The 17695-nt window shown below is 44.8% G+C and overlaps 5 protein-coding genes across 5 annotated transcripts; 3 read left to right on the top strand and 2 right to left on the bottom strand.

The window, feature by feature from the left end:
- Positions 1 to 2900: 2900 nt before the first annotated feature.
- On the top strand, positions 2901 to 3709 carry AGABI2DRAFT_193930 (hypothetical protein; the record flags this gene model as incomplete). The annotated part of the gene is made up of 3 exons (XM_006462786.1): positions 2901 to 3042; positions 3099 to 3289; positions 3344 to 3709. Coding segments are annotated over exons 1-3 (633 nt in total), but the record flags the coding sequence as incomplete, so codon positions are not given.
- Positions 3710 to 4318: 609 nt separating this feature from the next.
- On the top strand, positions 4319 to 5079 carry AGABI2DRAFT_119686 (hypothetical protein; the record flags this gene model as incomplete). Its single annotated transcript, XM_006462785.1, has 5 exons — positions 4319 to 4403; positions 4460 to 4513; positions 4564 to 4638; positions 4690 to 4836; positions 4898 to 5079. The coding sequence occupies 5 exons, from the start codon at positions 4319 to 4321 to the stop codon at positions 5077 to 5079; spliced, it is 543 nt and encodes a 180-aa protein (XP_006462848.1).
- A 6013-nt stretch (positions 5080 to 11092) lies between these two features.
- On the bottom strand, positions 11093 to 12774 carry AGABI2DRAFT_152253 (hypothetical protein; the record flags this gene model as incomplete). The annotated part of the gene is made up of 4 exons (XM_006462784.1): positions 11093 to 11665; positions 11721 to 12509; positions 12563 to 12655; positions 12706 to 12774. The coding sequence occupies 4 exons, from the start codon at positions 12772 to 12774 to the stop codon at positions 11093 to 11095; spliced, it is 1524 nt and encodes a 507-aa protein (XP_006462847.1).
- Positions 12775 to 12895: 121 nt separating this feature from the next.
- On the bottom strand, positions 12896 to 14231 carry AGABI2DRAFT_193927 (hypothetical protein). The gene is made up of 3 exons (XM_006462783.1): positions 14126 to 14231; positions 13666 to 14071; positions 12896 to 13609 (listed from the first exon to the last, which is right to left on the bottom strand). Exons 1-3 carry the CDS (start codon positions 14162 to 14164, stop codon positions 13185 to 13187), a joined length of 870 nt encoding a protein of 289 aa, XP_006462846.1. The 5' UTR covers positions 14165 to 14231; the 3' UTR covers positions 12896 to 13184.
- Positions 14232 to 16409: 2178 nt separating this feature from the next.
- Positions 16410 to 17560, top strand: AGABI2DRAFT_224504 (hypothetical protein). The gene has a single exon (XM_006462782.1). The coding sequence runs from the start codon at positions 16495 to 16497 to the stop codon at positions 17488 to 17490; it is 996 nt and encodes a 331-aa protein (XP_006462845.1). The 5' UTR covers positions 16410 to 16494; the 3' UTR covers positions 17491 to 17560.
- The last annotated feature ends 135 nt before the right edge of the window (positions 17561 to 17695 follow it).

Here is a 17695-nt window from a genome sequence, read left to right as displayed (position 1 = left end):
ATTGTGAGTGAGTTTTCTTTTTTTGGCTTCTGCTTGGGATTGATAATCATTTTCGTTTTAGGTTGTATAACAAGATATGCGTACAGCAGGCCTATGCAAATTCTCTATGCTTATGTGACACTTCGTCATCACTCTCTTAATATCTTTCTTTACGCGATCAACAAACGATTTGCGAGAAAAAACAAAAACAAGACAACAAAAAAAAATAATTACGCACTCGTTTTTGATTGAACATTCTTTTTCTTTTTTTTCTTGTACACTCCTTGTCAACTCTTTTTTATTTTTTTAGTGTGTGATGTCTATCGTTTATTGAAATAACGTTCCTTTTTTTTGGTCTTTTTTGTAACTTTTTTTTTTTGCGTCTTCTTGTGAATAATTTTCTTTTCTTTTTCTTGTGTTTCTTGTTGCCTTGATTTTTTGACGGTGTCCATGCAAGGGCACGTACTTTTGTGTTTATATTGGTACACTCTCATTGAAACACCAGTTCCCGTTCGTTTTTTTACTTATAGATTTTGATATGAGATGAAACGTAATAGTAAGTAGTTAGAGTAATTTTTGTATATATCATTATTTGTTCTTTCTCTCTCTCTCTTGTCTAGGATGGGAAGAGAGGTTTTTCGGGTTTTTTGTGGTGTTGTTTATTTATTTTTTGTGTTGTTTTTTTTTTTTTTGGTATGGTATGGTGATTGTTGATTAGGGAGTAGTTTCTGTATTAGCAATGCGTGTTTGGGTTTTGGAGAAGTAATGATATATGTTTTTTTGGTGAACGTTTGAAAGTTTGGTGGAGGAAAGGGTTCATGGGTGCCGGTGATCAATCGATCATGATCGGCTTGTACCCAGAAATGATTGAAGGCCGTAATTCGTAGTCAAACTCCCCCCTCAAACCATTAGTCAACAAGCCCTGGGCTTGAAGGTATGACTGACGTGGTAGACCAAAGAAGAGCATGTGTAAAAGCGAACTTTATGTATGAGAGTTATATGAAGTTGGCGTATTAGGTGTGCTTGACTTTTGATTACAGTATGAAGGCCATTTGAATCTTACTCATAGTTACATACAATTAAACACAGTGCGTTCAGGGCAAGATCACCCGTTAGCGCGTTAGCGGCCGTTATAAATAAACTTACAGTACCTCTGCTGGCAAGCGCGTTCGTTCATTATACCTTCACATCGTTTAGGTATGGCAGGCAAAAGTGAAAGCGGGAAGTCAATCAAGAAAGACAGGGATTATTATTATTCTGATGGTAGTTGCTAAATTCTCATTGAGAACCGGCTGTTATTTAAGGTATGTTGGTTTTCCTGGACAATTTTTCTTGACGTTTTTCTTGAACCCGATTTTCTTTTAGATCCATCGGTCGAGACTTGAAGATGACTCGGTTGTCTTTCGTGACATGTTTTCTTTGCCTCACCCAGACACGGGAAATCCTCAAGAATTCGATGAACCAATAATTTTGCATGACTCCGTTAGAGACTTTAGAGCGTTATGTTGGGCATTGTACGCCAGGTGAGTAACGGAATTGGTTCCAATGTCTATCTTTCCATTGATTCCCGAATCCTGAAAAGACCGAGTGAAATTGCGGCTCAGATGCCTCCCACTGACAAAATCAACATGCTCCGAATTGTCAGCATCATCACAATGGCTCAGAAATACGACTTTGAAGATCTACACAATTGGGCTTTTGGTGTACTTGATGCCCATTTGCGCGAACCACGCATTTTGTGTCCCGACTGGACTGTCATGGGAAGGCTGCTCGAATTTGCTAATGCCAATAACAAGAAGGAACTTGTCATACGCATTGAGCAAAAGTGGCTTCGCAATATCATGACCCAGCCACACCAAGGAAACTGCTTTGTTAAAGCGCTGGATACCGCAGAACACCTCAACCTTCGACAATTTCATGGAAAGATTTACCATTGCTACCTCAAAGCCTTGGGAAAATTCAATTCTTCCCCGGCCAAAGAAGACTCGGATGCACCTGTGCACATTGGGAACGCCGCTTCGCTTATAGAGAGGGAACTCATTTGCGATCAGCTTGACGATACGCGAAGATTGCGACTGTATCACGGATTCTTATCCCTTATGCAGTTGCGCAATAATCTTGATAAATCCCTTCCACTGAGCGACAATGATCACTGCCAGAAGCATATAAACTGTCAACGCGGATGGGACATTTGGTGGTCGGAATTTTTAGTTGGGATGCAAAAGGCTCAGAGAGGAGAGCGCTCATGTGATCCCGATGATTTTTTTCAAGAATTGGAACAAAGAATTATGGCGCGTCCTATACTGGTACCTTATGGAACTCGAGAAGTTTATTGTCAAGCTCTCATCAAAGCCCAAGTGTGCGCGACGAAAAAGCAATTTGATGATACGCTTGCAGATCATTTCATGATCCCAGCCGAATGATAAGATCGATTTGCTGGGACTTTGCTGTGTTGATTGACGAGTGTACGCAAACCTACATGGCAATTTTCCGCTGAAGTTGTGGACTTCATTATCGTAACAACTTTTATTAAAATACTCCTACATCTATCTCCGGTAGTAGCCATTGCTCCCATTATTCTGTCATTTTAAACTAATATTCACCAAGTATTAGGCCGGGGGCAACGTCAAACATATCGTAGCACTCATGCGAAAATCGTCAGTCAATGCACGCACGACGATCGAGGTCGTGTTTTGCCTTGAGTTCTCACCCGGGCATGGAAACGCCATTAGTTGATTTTAATTTTGAATATCACTGTTACTCAATTCAATCAAAAGCAACGAAAAATACTCTACCAATTTTCTGCATGTTCGGGTAGTCGAAATGTTCATGATGGACGCTCTATACACCAGGTATATTTAGACTTTATTATCTAATTAATATAAAGTAACAAAAACCCGAAACCCTGACCTAGGGTCAGGGGATTCTCTACCAGCCCGGTTCTCAGTGATAACTACCCTACCCTAGCATCGCTCACTGACAGCTATGGGGCTACCCCGTGATCAAAACTACTACTTCGAAGATGGAAGCTGCATTTTCAGCGTTGGGGGTTGCTTATTTAATGTCAGCCGTGTCTTCATCGCGATATTAGAAAAGAGATCACTAATGGGATGAATCAGATTCACTACAGTCTTCTTTCTCAAGAATCACCCTTCTTTGACAAAATGTTTTCCTTACCCCAGCCAGGGTCGAAGGAGCAGAACGGTCGAGGAAGAACAAGTGGGATGGATGGCGGTTCAGATGACAATCCGGTCGTTTGTCAAGACAATGTCGATTCATTTAAGGCTCTCTGTTGGGGATTATACGCGAGGTATGCCTCAAAATCGATCGGATTGAGACCTAAGCCCTAAAATCTCTAATTCAGACCCGCCGAGATAAGAGCTCAGCAGGATGCTGCAAAAGTTGATCTCAAGCGTATGATGTTATTAGCTGAAATTGCCCATAAATATGACTGCACCGATCTCGAGGAGTGGTCAGTCGACGTCCTCCGGTCACACTGGGCTTCTAGCTTCGGTGAGGCTGCTTCTGGCACAGTGACACCCGAATCTAGCAAAATGTGGACATTGGAGATTTTGGAAAACCTTCTCCTTCTTTCCAACGAGGGCGATATTATCGATCCGGCCTTTCAGAAAAAAATCGAGGTCCAATGGTTGTCATGCGCATTTTCTCAAGCGAAAGATTCAGCTGACCTTCGCAAGTCGCTAGACTTTGCTGATGGTCTGAACAATGTGCGACAGAAAGGGTTGGCATACTACGGTGCATTGAGACGCACTGGAATTATGACAGATGCGACAGCCTCCATAATACCTTCAGACTTCGCAGACATGGTCGAGTCTTGCGGCGTACCAGAACCGCTCATGTTTGAGCTCAACCCCAAACAACGGTCCAGACTCACGCGGGGCCTGTGGTGTCTTACTTCGTTACGGCGAAATATGAACCTCAGGGGGGTTTATGAGCCACACGTAGGATGTCCTTCGACATTTAATCATCAACGTCTTTGGCAACGTTTCTGGGAGACATACAAAGGCATAAGTGATCCTGGATTGGTCCTTGATTTTGCATACGCGCGGGCGAGCCAGCGAAACGAGTGGGGAAGTGCATGCTGGTTGGAGATGAAACCCAGGATAGAGGGAATGATTCGCATTTTTGAGGACAATTTGTCGAGATATTTTATGATTGATGATTGAATTATATGGTGTGTAGTGACGGATCAAAAAATGTTCGCGACTGCCACGCGTCAAACGCATGTCCCATTTGGCTTCCGACCGGCAACGTCACAGCAGCAATACTTTTTGCCTGCCACGACCCATGCTTTCTCCATTCAAACGACCAGTTCACAATGTACATCCCACAGGCAGCAGCAGTCACATGTGGTTGGATCGAACAACTAGCGGAGTATTTTGCGAGATTCCTTCACGTCCTAAGTATGTTCAACCCGTTTTGCTCTTTAGAAATGCCAGCAATTGATATGTCAATCTAGAGCAGCTCGTTCCTGAGCTATTGAAATGGCTATGTGTTGTGTTGAACTTATTTCGTGAGTCTCTTGCTTGTCTATGCCAAGTATCGGTAATCCAATATTCTTAGTGCCGTGGATTAGTAGAGCTTCTACACAGCTCTCGGAATGGGTACGGGAGGCTTTCTTAGTTACCCTAGAACTTGGTAGGTCGCGAAATATCATTTATACTGCCAAGTTCTGACCGTAATTGCTAGTCCATAATCGCGTCTATTTCGCACATATTCTCGCTTGGTCAATCTTCTTCGGACCTATTATCATCCTTGTTCCCTCTTTGCTCATACATGAATTATTAATCATTACGGCCTACAACTCCACTTTTCTTTTCCATGGCCTATTATCAGGTGTGTGTAGGAAACGCCACTCGTTGCCACGGCATTTACCTAGCTTTTGTGACACATGTAGACAATTACGAAGCCTTGCGCCTCTCAATGTCAGACATCCGCGAATCCCACTTCTCTTTCGTAGATCGCTCGTCAGCAGTTTTCAACGAATGGACCTCCAAATACCCGCCACTAATGGTGTTTCGCCTCACAGGGGCCGTCCTGGGCACCGTTCTGCTATATGCTATCTGGGTCGGCTGGTGAAATTCTTGTTTTGGACACCACTACATAATTAGATAAGTCTTGTCGTGGGTTTAGATCAGGTTGGATTGTTGGAATTAAATCCTCACAGCATCCATCGTATTAACTCGAAAGTGGTGCCCCTTTTTGACCGTCACCGCGACTTGTTAGCGGTACCGAGGATAGGCTGATCCGTGAGTTGAGTCATATGTGAAGAGCGCTGGGCATTTTGTAACGAAACAGAGTGTGGCGGGCCACAAAAAGATCTGTATCAGCTCTTTAACGCCAGCCTATCACCTTTGCTATTGATACACAGCGACGCGTCCCTAGAAAACGGCAATGGATCGTGCATTGAAGTCAGGTGGTATGTAAGTAAATATATTGTGTACGAAACTTTGATAATCCACAATTAAACTACGAATCCGACCTCCCTGACAGTTGTGACAGATAGAAAGTATGTTGCCACAATGGAAGGTCGAGGTGAGTATTTAGGCAATTCAGACTCCTTGAAAAGGCGTATACTAGTACTGTTAAATGCCCCATACCTCTTGACCCTGGTAAATTGTGTCTGTCGTGGATATTGGGAACCCCCGACATGAGTCAATGCACGATTTGTGGCATAACACCATTCTCCCTCGTATCCCGCAGGCTGCAGCAACATCATTATGATCACACCATCAAATTGAATTCTTGAGGCAATTGCCGTCTGCTTACCGTAACTTATTAATTGTAAGTTACATTTTGAGCTTGTTTTGAGCGCCCCTGTTGTCCTATCAGTCATCGGACAAACCTAAAAAAGCATGTCCATTCATCCACTTTGGTAATGAGTCAGGGTTTTCTCGTCACCGATGACCGGTGACTCTTAGAAGGATCCCTCACCTCAAATAAGAGTTCGAGAGAAGACATCAAACTTTCCACTGGTTCCCGACTTAACTTATGCCTTTGTTTAGCATGAAAGTGAATCCCCTCATCGTGACCTATGAAGCCACGAAGGCCATGTCTTACAGTTATGGTGAGTAATTCTTCGACCCGTAGAGAAGCGAAGTCAAAAACCATACCTCAGTGGTTGCCACAGCGGTTTTGGTGTATGACGCATTTCTACTTTTTGGTCAGGAAGTATGTTCCCCTTTGTCCTCAAGTTCTTTTCGGCTGTGGTTTTGGCACTAACTAGTCATGTTAGGTTGAGTATATTTATTCGTACGACACTTATTATATCAAGTCAAGCCTCCTCTGATGGAAGAGGTAGCGGTCCATTCACGAGCATCAAAGTCCTTTATGTTGTCATTCGATATCTCGCTGTTTTCGACTCTATGTACGTCCTTATCGCATTCAAGCCTCAAGTGTTGAACTGATTTGTCTATCAGTGTTTTTCTGTATGGTGGGTGGAATCGAAGCCCGATTGTCGCACATAGAAGTTGAATCCAATTCTCATTAGTCTATCAGGAAACGGCTGTACCTCCCTCGGTATGAGTACAAGTTGTCCAGCATGTCATTTGACATATTAATTACCCAACAGGTGTACGTTGCATGATTTATCTTCTTGGTCGTCTTTTGTTGAACATGATGCATTAGGTGCAAAGCCGCTACTTGGATCACAGGGTTGTAAGCCGCGCTTGTCTTTTTTTCTTTTTTGTTCTTGTGAAAAAAGGAATAGAAAAAGTTAATTTATAACTTTTCCACTTCCTTTAGTGCTCGCCAGGTCGCCTACACATGTGTTATCAAGACCCTTTTGGTACTGAGATTAAGGGCCCTTTACGGTAAAAATAACGCGAAAGGTCAATATTACCCGCCGGCAGCCCATGCATTTCGTCTCACTCACTTCTCTGTAGTCACTATCGTGTTGGGGATAGCAATGATAAGTAAGCATTTTTGGGCATGCTTTCACCGCGGGCTTCCAACTGAATTCTTGTTCTGTAGTTGAAATAGTCGTGAGGACCTAACTATATCAGACGCCTCAACCATTCATTACTTATATGATGCCGCCGGTAACAGTCCGCCGTGTTCATGTGTCTCCTTACATCCATCTCAGTACAAATGTATGGCGTCCTTGACACACCCTTTCCCGGGTGCATCATCGCTTTCTCACCGAAAGCGGGGGACATCACCAAAATTGGGAAAGTCGCTCTATGGTTAGCATTGTCTCTCTTCTCCCTTTAATTCTGTAAAACGAAACTAATCGATATCTCCTATCCCGCAAGGGCTTCAAAAGTTTCCAGTAACAGTAAAAGCTTTCACTTCGTCCCATCCATAGACTGGCTCTTAATATTTTTGGGTGTTTTAGGCGTGGAAGTGGCACTGACCTTGGCGAAATTATACCAATCTCTAATGAATTCGAATCAAACGCTCTTGACAAACTTCGAACGGATGCGCTACTGGCAACCGATCCTCTACGTTTTCTATCGAGACGGGACTTTGTTTTTCATTCCGTACGTTGTACTTGTTATACTCAACCAAACTATACTTCCGACTCACCACAACCTTTCAATCTCAGGTTGTTCAGTAGGGAAAATTTTCTGTCCAGACGCAGGTTGAGATCACTAACGGCACTCGAAACAATTTTCAAGTCATTAGCTTGTTCGGCCTACTCGAATCGCTTCGCATTATTGAAATACCAACATCCTGGACACTGTGAGTTTAAACAACCTTTCCCTCTACTTCGCTTCCATCTCATTCTCATACGCTTAAAACCCTAAAGATGGCTTTCCCTCGTATATTGCATTGGCGTAAGTCATCACCATTTTTACTTATTGACCTTCTTACACCAGTACTTCAGGGTACTCGCCTCATCCTGAACCTCCGTATAGCAAATTCCGAGGTCTCACGAAGCTCTGACGAAAACCAACTAACATCATTCAATCGGTTATCAACAATGAATAGCCTTTATACCCTGCAAAGCTCACCACAAACTTACCTGAGTTCTAGAGGAGTCCGGCCACTTGCCAGATTGTATTAATACCTCTCTCGCTTTCTTTTTGGGTTAAGGGTTATCCAGTGCGTGTATGGTTGGTACGAAAATCTCGAATATACGCCTCTATTGTGGCCGGTTAATGCAGAGGCGGCTGCAGCCTAAATGTCCAGTGCACGTTGGGAACCCCGACATGTGGATGTTATTGCAAGGATATTTGGCATAAACATCATTCTCCCTCGTATGCAGCAGCAATCATTATGATCAAATCATCAAATTGAATCTTTATATTAATTGTAAGTACTAAGTCATATTCGGAGCGTCCCTGCAGTGGTTGTCCTATCAGTCATTGGACAAACCTGAAAAAGCTTGTCCATTCATTCGTTTTGGTAAGAAGTCAGGGTTCGCTCATCGCCGGTGACTATTGAGCATTACCCCTTTGAAGGTTCAATGTTCAACGTTCAGGTCCTGTGACCAGTGACTCCCGGAAGGATCCCTCGCCTCAAATAAGAGTTCGAGAGAAGCCATCAAGTTCTTCCACTGGTCTCCCATCGACTTGACTTATAGTTATGATAAGTACGGAAATGGATTCCCTTGTCGTGGCCTATGAAGCCACGAGAACCACATCGTACAGTTATGGTGGGTGATTCTTCAACCTGTAGAGAAGCGGAGTTAACACTCGCTCCAGCGGCCGCCATAGCGGTTTTGGTGTATGACGCATTTCTACTTTTTGGCGAGGAAGTACGTCCCCACTTGTTCTCGACTGCGGAATTGACACTGAGTGGTTATGATAGGTCAAGTTTATTTATTCGTACGACTCTTGTTACATCAAGTCATGCTTCCTCTGATGGGATGTCATAGCGGTCCATTCACGAGTATCAAAGCCCTTTATGTTCTCATCCGACATCTTGCCGTTTTCGACTCTATGTATGCCGCATCATGTTAATTTCAGCCTCAAGACAGCGTTATACTGAAGCTTGTTTGCCAGTCTCTTTCTGTATGGTGGGTGGGATTGAAAGCTCCGATTTTCGCATGTAGACATCTGAGTTCTGTTCTGATTAGTATATCAGCGATCAGCTGTACCTCCTTCCGTATGAGTGTGACTTATCCAACGCGTCAATCACATATTGATGACCCAACAGGTGTACGTTGCAATTTGTTTTGCGCATCTTTCATTGAAGATGCATTAGGTGCAAGACCGTTACTTGGATCACAGGATTGTAAGTCTTGTTCCGTTTTTTTTTTTTTCTTTAAAAAAGCCTAATCTGAGACTTGATTCGCTTCCTTTAGTGCTCGCCAAGTCGCATACACATGCGTTATCAAGACCCTTTTCGTATTGAGACTGAGGGCCCTGTACGGTAAAAATAACATGAAAGGTCAATGTTACCAACCGGCAATCCATGCGTTTAGTCACACTTCTTTCTAGTCACCATCTTGTTGGGGATAGCAATGACAAGTAAGCATTCTTGAACATGTTTTCACACGTTACCTTTCATTTAATTCTTGCTTGGTAGTTGAAGTAATCGTGAGGAGCCAACTATATCGTGTGCCTCAACTTTCCATTACTTATGTGACGTCGCCGACAACAGGCCGCCGTATTCATTTTTCTCCTTGTATCCATCTCAATACAAGTGCATGGTGTCCTCGTCGTACCTTTCCCCGGGTGCATCGTCGCTTTCTCACCTAGAGTCGCCAGCATCACGCAATATGGGACGGTTGCTCTATGGTTAGTATCATCTCTCTTCTCCCTGTAGTGTGAAATGACGTTGATCGATATTTTGTATTATACAAGGGCTTCAAAAGTCTTCAGTAACAGTAAACGCTTTTCATCTCACTCCAACCATCGACTTGCTCTTAATTCTTTTTCGGTGCCTTAGGTGTGGAGGTTGCACTGACCGTTACGAAATTATACCAATCCTTAATGAATTCGAATCACACACTCTTGACCAGCTTTGAGCGGATGCGATACTGGCGACCGATCCTCTACGTTTTCTACAGAGACGGGACTTTATTCTTCATTCCGTACGTTGTACTTATCATTCTCAACCAGATGATTTTCCTTTCGACTCACCACAATTCAGGTTATTCAGTAAGGAAAAGCCTTTGTCCAGACGCAACTTGTAACCACTAATGTTACCCGAAACATTTTCAAGTCATTAGCTTGTTTGGCCTACTCGAATCGCTTCGCGTTGTGGAAACGCCGACGTCGTGGACACTGTGGGTTTAAACAGCCTTTTTCTCTACTTTCCCTCATTCTCATTCTCGTACTCTCAAAACCACAAAGATGGCTTTCCCTCGTTTATTGCACTGGCGTAAGTCATCACCATTTTTAATTATTGACCTTCTTACACCAGTACTTCAGGGTACTCGCCTCATCCTAAACCTCCGAATAGCAAATTCCGAGGTCTCACGAAGCTCTGACGAAAACCAACTAACATCATTCAATCGGTTATCGACAATGAATACCCTTTACACCTTGCAAAGCTCACCACAAACTTACCTGAGTGCCAGAGGAGTCCGACCACTTGCCAGATTGTATTAGTACTCTTATGCCGGAGTTTTCTCTCGCTTTCTTTTTGGGTTGGGTTGTCCACAGTGCGTGATGGTTGGTACGAGATTCTCGAATATATTTCTCGATTGTAGCTGGATAATGCATAGGTGGCTGCAGCCTAGAGGAGAGAGGATGACTGCGTGATAAAATTAGGGAATGAAAGATAGTAAAAGGGAACAGCCCCACCCTCGATGGTTGTGAACAGGTAAAGTTCGAGCAGGCAGTCAAACAAAGGAATAATGTTAGGGATAAAAATACATGCAGCGAAGCGATTAGTAGAATAAGAGTAATAGCTGAGGTCTATTACGACGCACAATGAATGAATTAATGTTAACTGTTAGGCAAAAGAACATGAAGGCACGCCCGAGAAATCGCATCTCGCTCGTTCCCACCTCATGGGGGTCTTGGTGCGATAGCTGAGTTTTCAAGAGGTATTCACAACACCGCTAGACCTCCCACGAGGAAATAACGACATCTACGAAGTATGAACGAATAATCGTACAGAAAAGCGTACAGAAAGGCATAGAATAAAAGCCCGAAAACCCATAAGCCGAAGAAGTCCTGAACCTCATCCAGCAGCATCATTCGGATATACCCAGAACCTCCCTTGCCCACACCCGATCAACAGCGACACGTCCAGCAAATTGGTCACCAATTGCTTCTTGCAATCTCCGTGCAATCGCTGCATCTTCCTCATTGCTTGAATCGAGAGAATCTGACATCTCCGTCATGGGTCGTAGCACTTGCAAAGCTTCCTGAAACCACGCGTTAGTTCGTCGATGTAGGTAATAAGTTGTGGACATTACCGTGACAGCTTCTAACAACGCCTGTTCTTCTGCGCTAGTTCCCGTATATTCGTTCGCTATCACGCGTGCACCGCCAGCATCGACCAGACCTTTTCTCACAGCTTCTTTGCCGACTCCCATCAGTCCACGTACAGCACCTTCTCTCGTTCCGCGACTTTTACCTGGACTGATTAGCGCCAACAAAAGTGTTTTCATGATACGAGGAGATAGAGACGGGTATGTCGTACTGTGCTGCGTGAGAACATGAGAAAGAGTTTGGGAAGCGCAGACACGGAGTTGTGTTGAAAGTGCTGCGGGAAGTGAGGAATGAAGGAGGGTCGAAAGGATTGGTGGCAGTAGTTGATGAAGCTGGAGTTTCATCTCAGTTTACAACATAAATATAGCAACGCAAGATGAGACTGACGTATGGTTCAACGAATAATGTTTTGTTCTCCAACAGAGCACTCACAACGTCCATAAGGACTTCCAAGACTTTTCCGTCTCCATCATCTTGTTTTCCAGTTTTAAGAACGCCGGCAACGCCTTCTCCAACCCACCGCACGAGATACGGTAACAACGCCTGCAACCCTGCATCATGCCGTAGACTTGCGAGAGCAGCTGCTTTTTTGGTCGTATAGTCCAGCGTATTGGATGGGGGTAAAAGAGAAGATGTGAGACGCGTGTAATAGAGTTGTAACTCGCGCGAGAGGACCTGTTTGACCAGATTTGCAGATTGTGCACTGCTGGCGTTTGGCAGAGCTCCGTGTTTCTGACCTCCTCCTGGAAGTAGACCAGCAGCACCAGTGGCCGCAGGAACAGAGGTCAAAGCGCCATTGACCTTGGTTTCACCTGCGGCCGTAGGCTCTTCCCGCGGAACAGCAGGCGGATTCTCCGGAATCAAAGGCTGAACCCCCTCCACTGCTAACCAATGAGCGGTCCAGCTGACGCCCTTTGGCAACATGACTTTTTCCTCCCTCATGACACGTTCGAAATCAATTTCTTCGTCCTCGACGAAATACACGGGTCCAGCTGCACTAGGCTGATTTGAGCCAGGCTGGTTCATTTGGGGGAACGGGAGGGCTTTACGGTAAGAGGGTTGAGAGAATGGGAGGTGGCCATATAGTGGTTCGATGTTCAGAGTTCGTAAGGCAAGGTCGATATCGCTTGATGTGAGTGTTGTTCGTCGGCCGTGGCGCATGAATCGGGACGCTTCCTTGACAAGCTCGGAATTCAATAACGGATGCGGCATTTTCTGAAGCGATTCACCTCTACTACTTGATGTATCCGATATTCGACATCACTGGCGAGTACCGACGCGACTGTGTCAGAAATATTAATTCCTAAGGACTCTGCGACATCCTATGGCCTGAAATCAGAACACGTTATGAATGATGAAGTAAAAAACGGACCCTGATAGCATCTGACTTGTAGATTCCTGACTGGACTGTTTGTGGTGGTCGGTTTTTGGGTTTGCTCATCGTGGATCATTGTGATCATTGTGCGCTTTGCAAGCCGTTGTTGTAACAATGTATGTCATTGTTTGCTAGCACTCCAGTCGCTCGTACTCCAGTTTGAATTTATTGGTACTGAGTCTTCTTGCTCGTTTCTTGACTTCTAGCTTCCTGAATTTGCTCCTGCTGCTGTCTGGGCGGATAGCTATTTGCTGATGGGGACTCTGCCAAGCAGTCATCTTAACGGCTGCCTTTGCCACTGTCGCTCAAGTTTACCCAGTTACTTCAATTAGCTGTCCTTTGTAGAATATACATTGTTTAACACGAGAATAAATATCCTATTTCCGATGATATGCCTTCAAAATAATCGACGAGAAGAAAATCACTCCCCCCTACTACCGAGTTCCGTGGAACGCGAACAGCGTCAACGAATCTAACTAAGAATGCTCCCTATGCAAAAACGGGAAGAAACGCCGCGAGAACGATTTCCGAGAGCTTGCCCGCGATGAACGAGAAGACCTATCCGAAGCGTCTTCAGAGATCTTCGACTTATCGCGGAAGGGATTGGAAGGATCCTTGGCATCGCGAATCTTCTTTCCTTCCCATATGCCGTCTTCAATGTCGTCCAAGCCCCTTTCCAAGCCAGCAGTTTTCTGAGTAAACGCCTGCCAAACTTCCCGCATCCGTTCGATTTCCGGATCTGAAGGCAAGCTGGTCCGTTCGTCGTGGACTAACTTTGCCATTGCTTCGAAATAGTCGCTATTCGACTGAAGTAGGGTGCCGTACTCATGAGCGGCCTTGAAAAAGTCCGTCAAAACTTGCAAATTCGCTTCGGTGAACACTTTCTTGTTGGCACTTTTGTCTGCAAGGTTCAAAACATGAGTTTATGAAAAGAGCGTTAGACCAAAGGCAACCCACTCTTCTTCATCGCCTCCGTTATCTTGGGAAGTTCCTCCTCTTTGATTTTCTTCTCGAATTCATGTATCATTTTACGGGCTTCACCCATCTGTGCTGCCAAGGCCGTAGCATCATCCGCCACGCGTTTGATACTGAACTTGAGCACCGACTTCTCCTTCTTGTTCGAAAGCATAGTTACGAATGCCAGATACGTAAGAGTGAATTTCTGAACGGAGTATATGACCTCGGATAGTTTCGTGCATTGTTCCGCGGTACGAAAGCGAATTCGACCGACAACGTCAATGGCGTCTGGACAGGGATTTTGGTTGTGGAATGCGGCGACGATGATAGTTAGTTGATCCAGCTTTTCCAGGAAAATGTTGGCTATCTCTCTCAATCGTGTCAAGGATTCTTGTTTGGGTGGATCCTGGGATATGAATTAGGGAACACTCTCGTATGCGAAGGTCCTGACAATACGCACCTGGAAGTATGGATGAGTAGCTGGTTCTTCGTGCGCCATGCTTGGTTATAGTGCAGCACCGAGTGTTTCTGGGTTATGAGTAGTGGAGGAGAGATAGGAATGTTATGGTGAGAAGGATATTTTGAGCACCTAAACCTTATTATGCCTTTATAGTAGAATCATGACTACATGATCAAGGCAACGGCAGAACAACAACAACAAGATACAATAAGTAGTGTACTTATGTCATGGGCAGCATCTTTTGTTGTTCTTTAATTGGAACCTTTGTTCATTCCGGTGCCGTTACCCGTTTCTGCCGTCAGGCTACCCACGCCATTGTGTGGCAAACTAAGCAACTTCCAATGCTCATTGTCCTCCTTTCGGATCTTCGCGTTGTCGCAAGGGAAGACTGATGAACTGATGGTCGACAGAAGTCGAACAATGTAATACAGCGAGACCTACGTGCAACGAATGTGGTCGGCCATTATAGAGCGGTAATAATCTCGTGTTCGAAAATCCACCAAGTCGTAGATTTTCTAGTATTTTACGAATCCGCCTCCCATTCCTACTGATGTGGTCGATCTGGTTTAACGTATCTCATTCTTTGATCTAGCATCAACCTTTGTTCCCTCTTCCACCTGAGCGATTGCTCTTCTCGTTGATACGCAGATGATTTCCATGTATTTCCGCTCCAGAACCGACATCTAAGTCTTGCTCTCGCAGCAGCTCGGCTCACTTGTTCTTTTCCAGATGCCGTTAAAGCACGCAAAGAATCCAACGAGTCAGAGCAGATGAAACATACAAGATGTACCCATGTGAAAATCCCGTCTCTCAGACTGATGAATTGATCGTAACAAAGGCCAAAATTGAAGTCGAAACCCAGCGGTGATCCCGTCAGTCTCTAAACTAGTAGTCAGTAATTTAATTCGCACTATCAGAGGCATCAACCTATAACAGAGTCAGTGTACGTGCTTGTCCCACCTCCAAGTCGGATTCATCGATACAAAAAATACGTCACCTCGAGAAGACTCATGCCGCCGTGCAACAGCGTTGTTACACCCTGTCGAAGCTCCCTCTTCCTGAAGATGAGACTATTGTCACTATAACTCTGAAGAATGTAGATCAAGGAGAACAATGTGGATTACGCGACTCCGAGTCTTGGCGAGGACAACGTTTCAATACGCCACCCTTTATCTTGTTCTTTCTATAACTTTGTATCTAATTTGGGATTGTTTCTTCTTACAATGCCCGAGCCAATCAAAGGACAACCTGAACTGCGGTGCTCTTGAACCTTTGGTGAACCGACCCATACTCGATTCCGATTTCTTCAATAGAGGCTTTCTGTCCTCCCACAATCTTCGTATAATTCCTTTAATTTCCTCATGCCTTGAGGCCAGAGCATTTTCGCCCACTACTGAACCTGCTCACGATACTCCGCAGCTCAGCGCTTCTCGGCGGGAAGTCTCTATGTCGGGTAATGCGCCTGGCCTGGATTTGTATGCCCACAGCGTGAGTGTGTGTCTCTTAATCGCGTCTGTTCTCAGCCCCAAAAAATTTAGCAGTCACGTTTCGCAGAACTCAGATCTTCATTTAGAGCAAACCAACACCAAAGGAGCATAGATTTGCGCGTGCAAGAATTTCCGATGGTCGGTTATTAGAGCAGCCATCTCTCTGACAATTCGCAGCCAGGATAGCCCAGTTCCAAAAGACAAGCAATTTATAGCCTCTTGCTGAACGAAACGTCGCGATCCTTTGATGATCGATGAAGACTGGCTCACGTCTAGCTTTATGCAAATGTACGGAAATTGGAAGTTTGGAACAGATATAGATCCTCCTTACCTCTAAACTCGATACCCTTGAGGCTGAACAAAGGGATCGGGGGATATGAGAAAGACTCACATACCCTTGGTTTGTATCCGAGTGTTCCCGCACCTATTGGGCCATCTGATAACATTCGATTTCATACTTCGTGCACCCTGCATACGCCCCTATAGCAATCGAAACTGGCGAACAGGGAAGCGGAACGAGGGGGTGGTAGTAATGAGATCCTTGCCTAGCCTTGAAGCTTGAAGCACGAAGCTTGAGTTTGATGAGAATTGCGTTGAGATCATCGTTTGCTAATATTCCCAGATTATCGAGGAAAGTGGAAGATCTCATGACAACCGATATAAATAGATGCAAATAACCCCTCCCTTACCAGCTCTGTACCAGCTGCGCAAGGTTTATCACACCACTGCGCAACCACGAATCACGATATTTGAACATAATAACTGCGGGCGCACTGCGGATCAGTGACATTGGCATCGGCGTTATCAACTCATCACAAGAATGTATTGTGATGCCCTGGACTTAAATACCTGGACGAGTTGAAGTTGTTCATCATATTTTCAATGGCCACCGTCACCCCACGCGAGAAGTACCTCGACTTACCAAATGGTAGGACGATGGCCTACGACCATTCTGGAAACACGAGCAGCTCGACCATCGTCATATTCTTTCACGGAATGTTCTCCATTGGGGATGCCGTTCGCCCTCCTCCAATTTTCCTCGAGCGCGACGTTCACTATATTGCTCCCACTCTCCCCGGTTGGGGGAAATCATCTCCTGGACCTTCCAATACTCCGTATTGTGAAGTATTGGCAAAGGATATTACCGCACTGCTTGAACATTTTCATCCCGGATGTTTAGCTGCAGCTGAAAATCCTGAAGTAGATTCTACGTACAAAATCTACATCAGTGGAGGCTCATTTGGTACTGTCCCTGCCCAGATGTTGTTCAACGCTCCCAAGCATGTGTTCCCCCTGAGTCGGCATATCGTCGCTTGCCTCCTTCTAAGCCCTATTTCACCATTCAAGTATCATAAAGATTACGCAAAGGCAATGACTTGGGGCAATTACATACTCGCTGGACCGGTCTCCCGAAAGATTCCATTCGGACTCGTTCAACGTTTATCATCGATTGTCATCGCGCACAAATTGAAAAACGTCGAGAATGCGGAAAAGTTTCTGCGGGAGCTGGTTTTCAACCATATCGGTGAAGGCGAAAAATTGTTATTCGATAATTGGAAGACGCAAAGAGGATTGAATGAAGGAGACTTGGAGAGAAGGATGGCAAGCAATATGGTCGAGAGTGTGAGGATGCAGTGGGACGGGTTCATGGGAACAACGGATGTTTTGCATGGTGACTGGGGGTTTAAAGTCGAGGAGATGAGTAACAAGCCTGTGATGATTGTGTATGCAAAGGATGATCGAATGGCGCCTCCTAGTTGGGCGGAGTGGTTGGTGGAGAAATACCCTAATGCTCGACCGAAGTTGCTTGAAGGCGGTCATATATCGGGCTTGTGGAGCATAGATTCTACTTGGGAAGAGGTGATGAAGTTAGGATAGGTTTCCGTGTGGTGAATCATGTTAGTATAATTCGCGATCCAGTTTCAGACTGGGCCGGTCTAGAGTGCTTAAATTATTAGTTTGTGGCTTTGCAGATCTACAGTGATCTAAGCTTAACCCTTCGTCGGTATTCCTCGCCCTAATTCCCATTCACGTATCAATGCAAAAGGATCAGAATATCTCGGTTCAATTATCTATCTAATGG

Source organism: Agaricus bisporus (assembly GCF_000300575.1).
Source record: "Agaricus bisporus var. bisporus H97 unplaced genomic scaffold AGABI2scaffold_7, whole genome shotgun sequence".
NCBI lineage: Eukaryota > Fungi > Basidiomycota > Agaricomycetes > Agaricales > Agaricaceae > Agaricus > Agaricus bisporus.
This window is presented reverse-complemented; position numbering and strand designations above follow the sequence as displayed.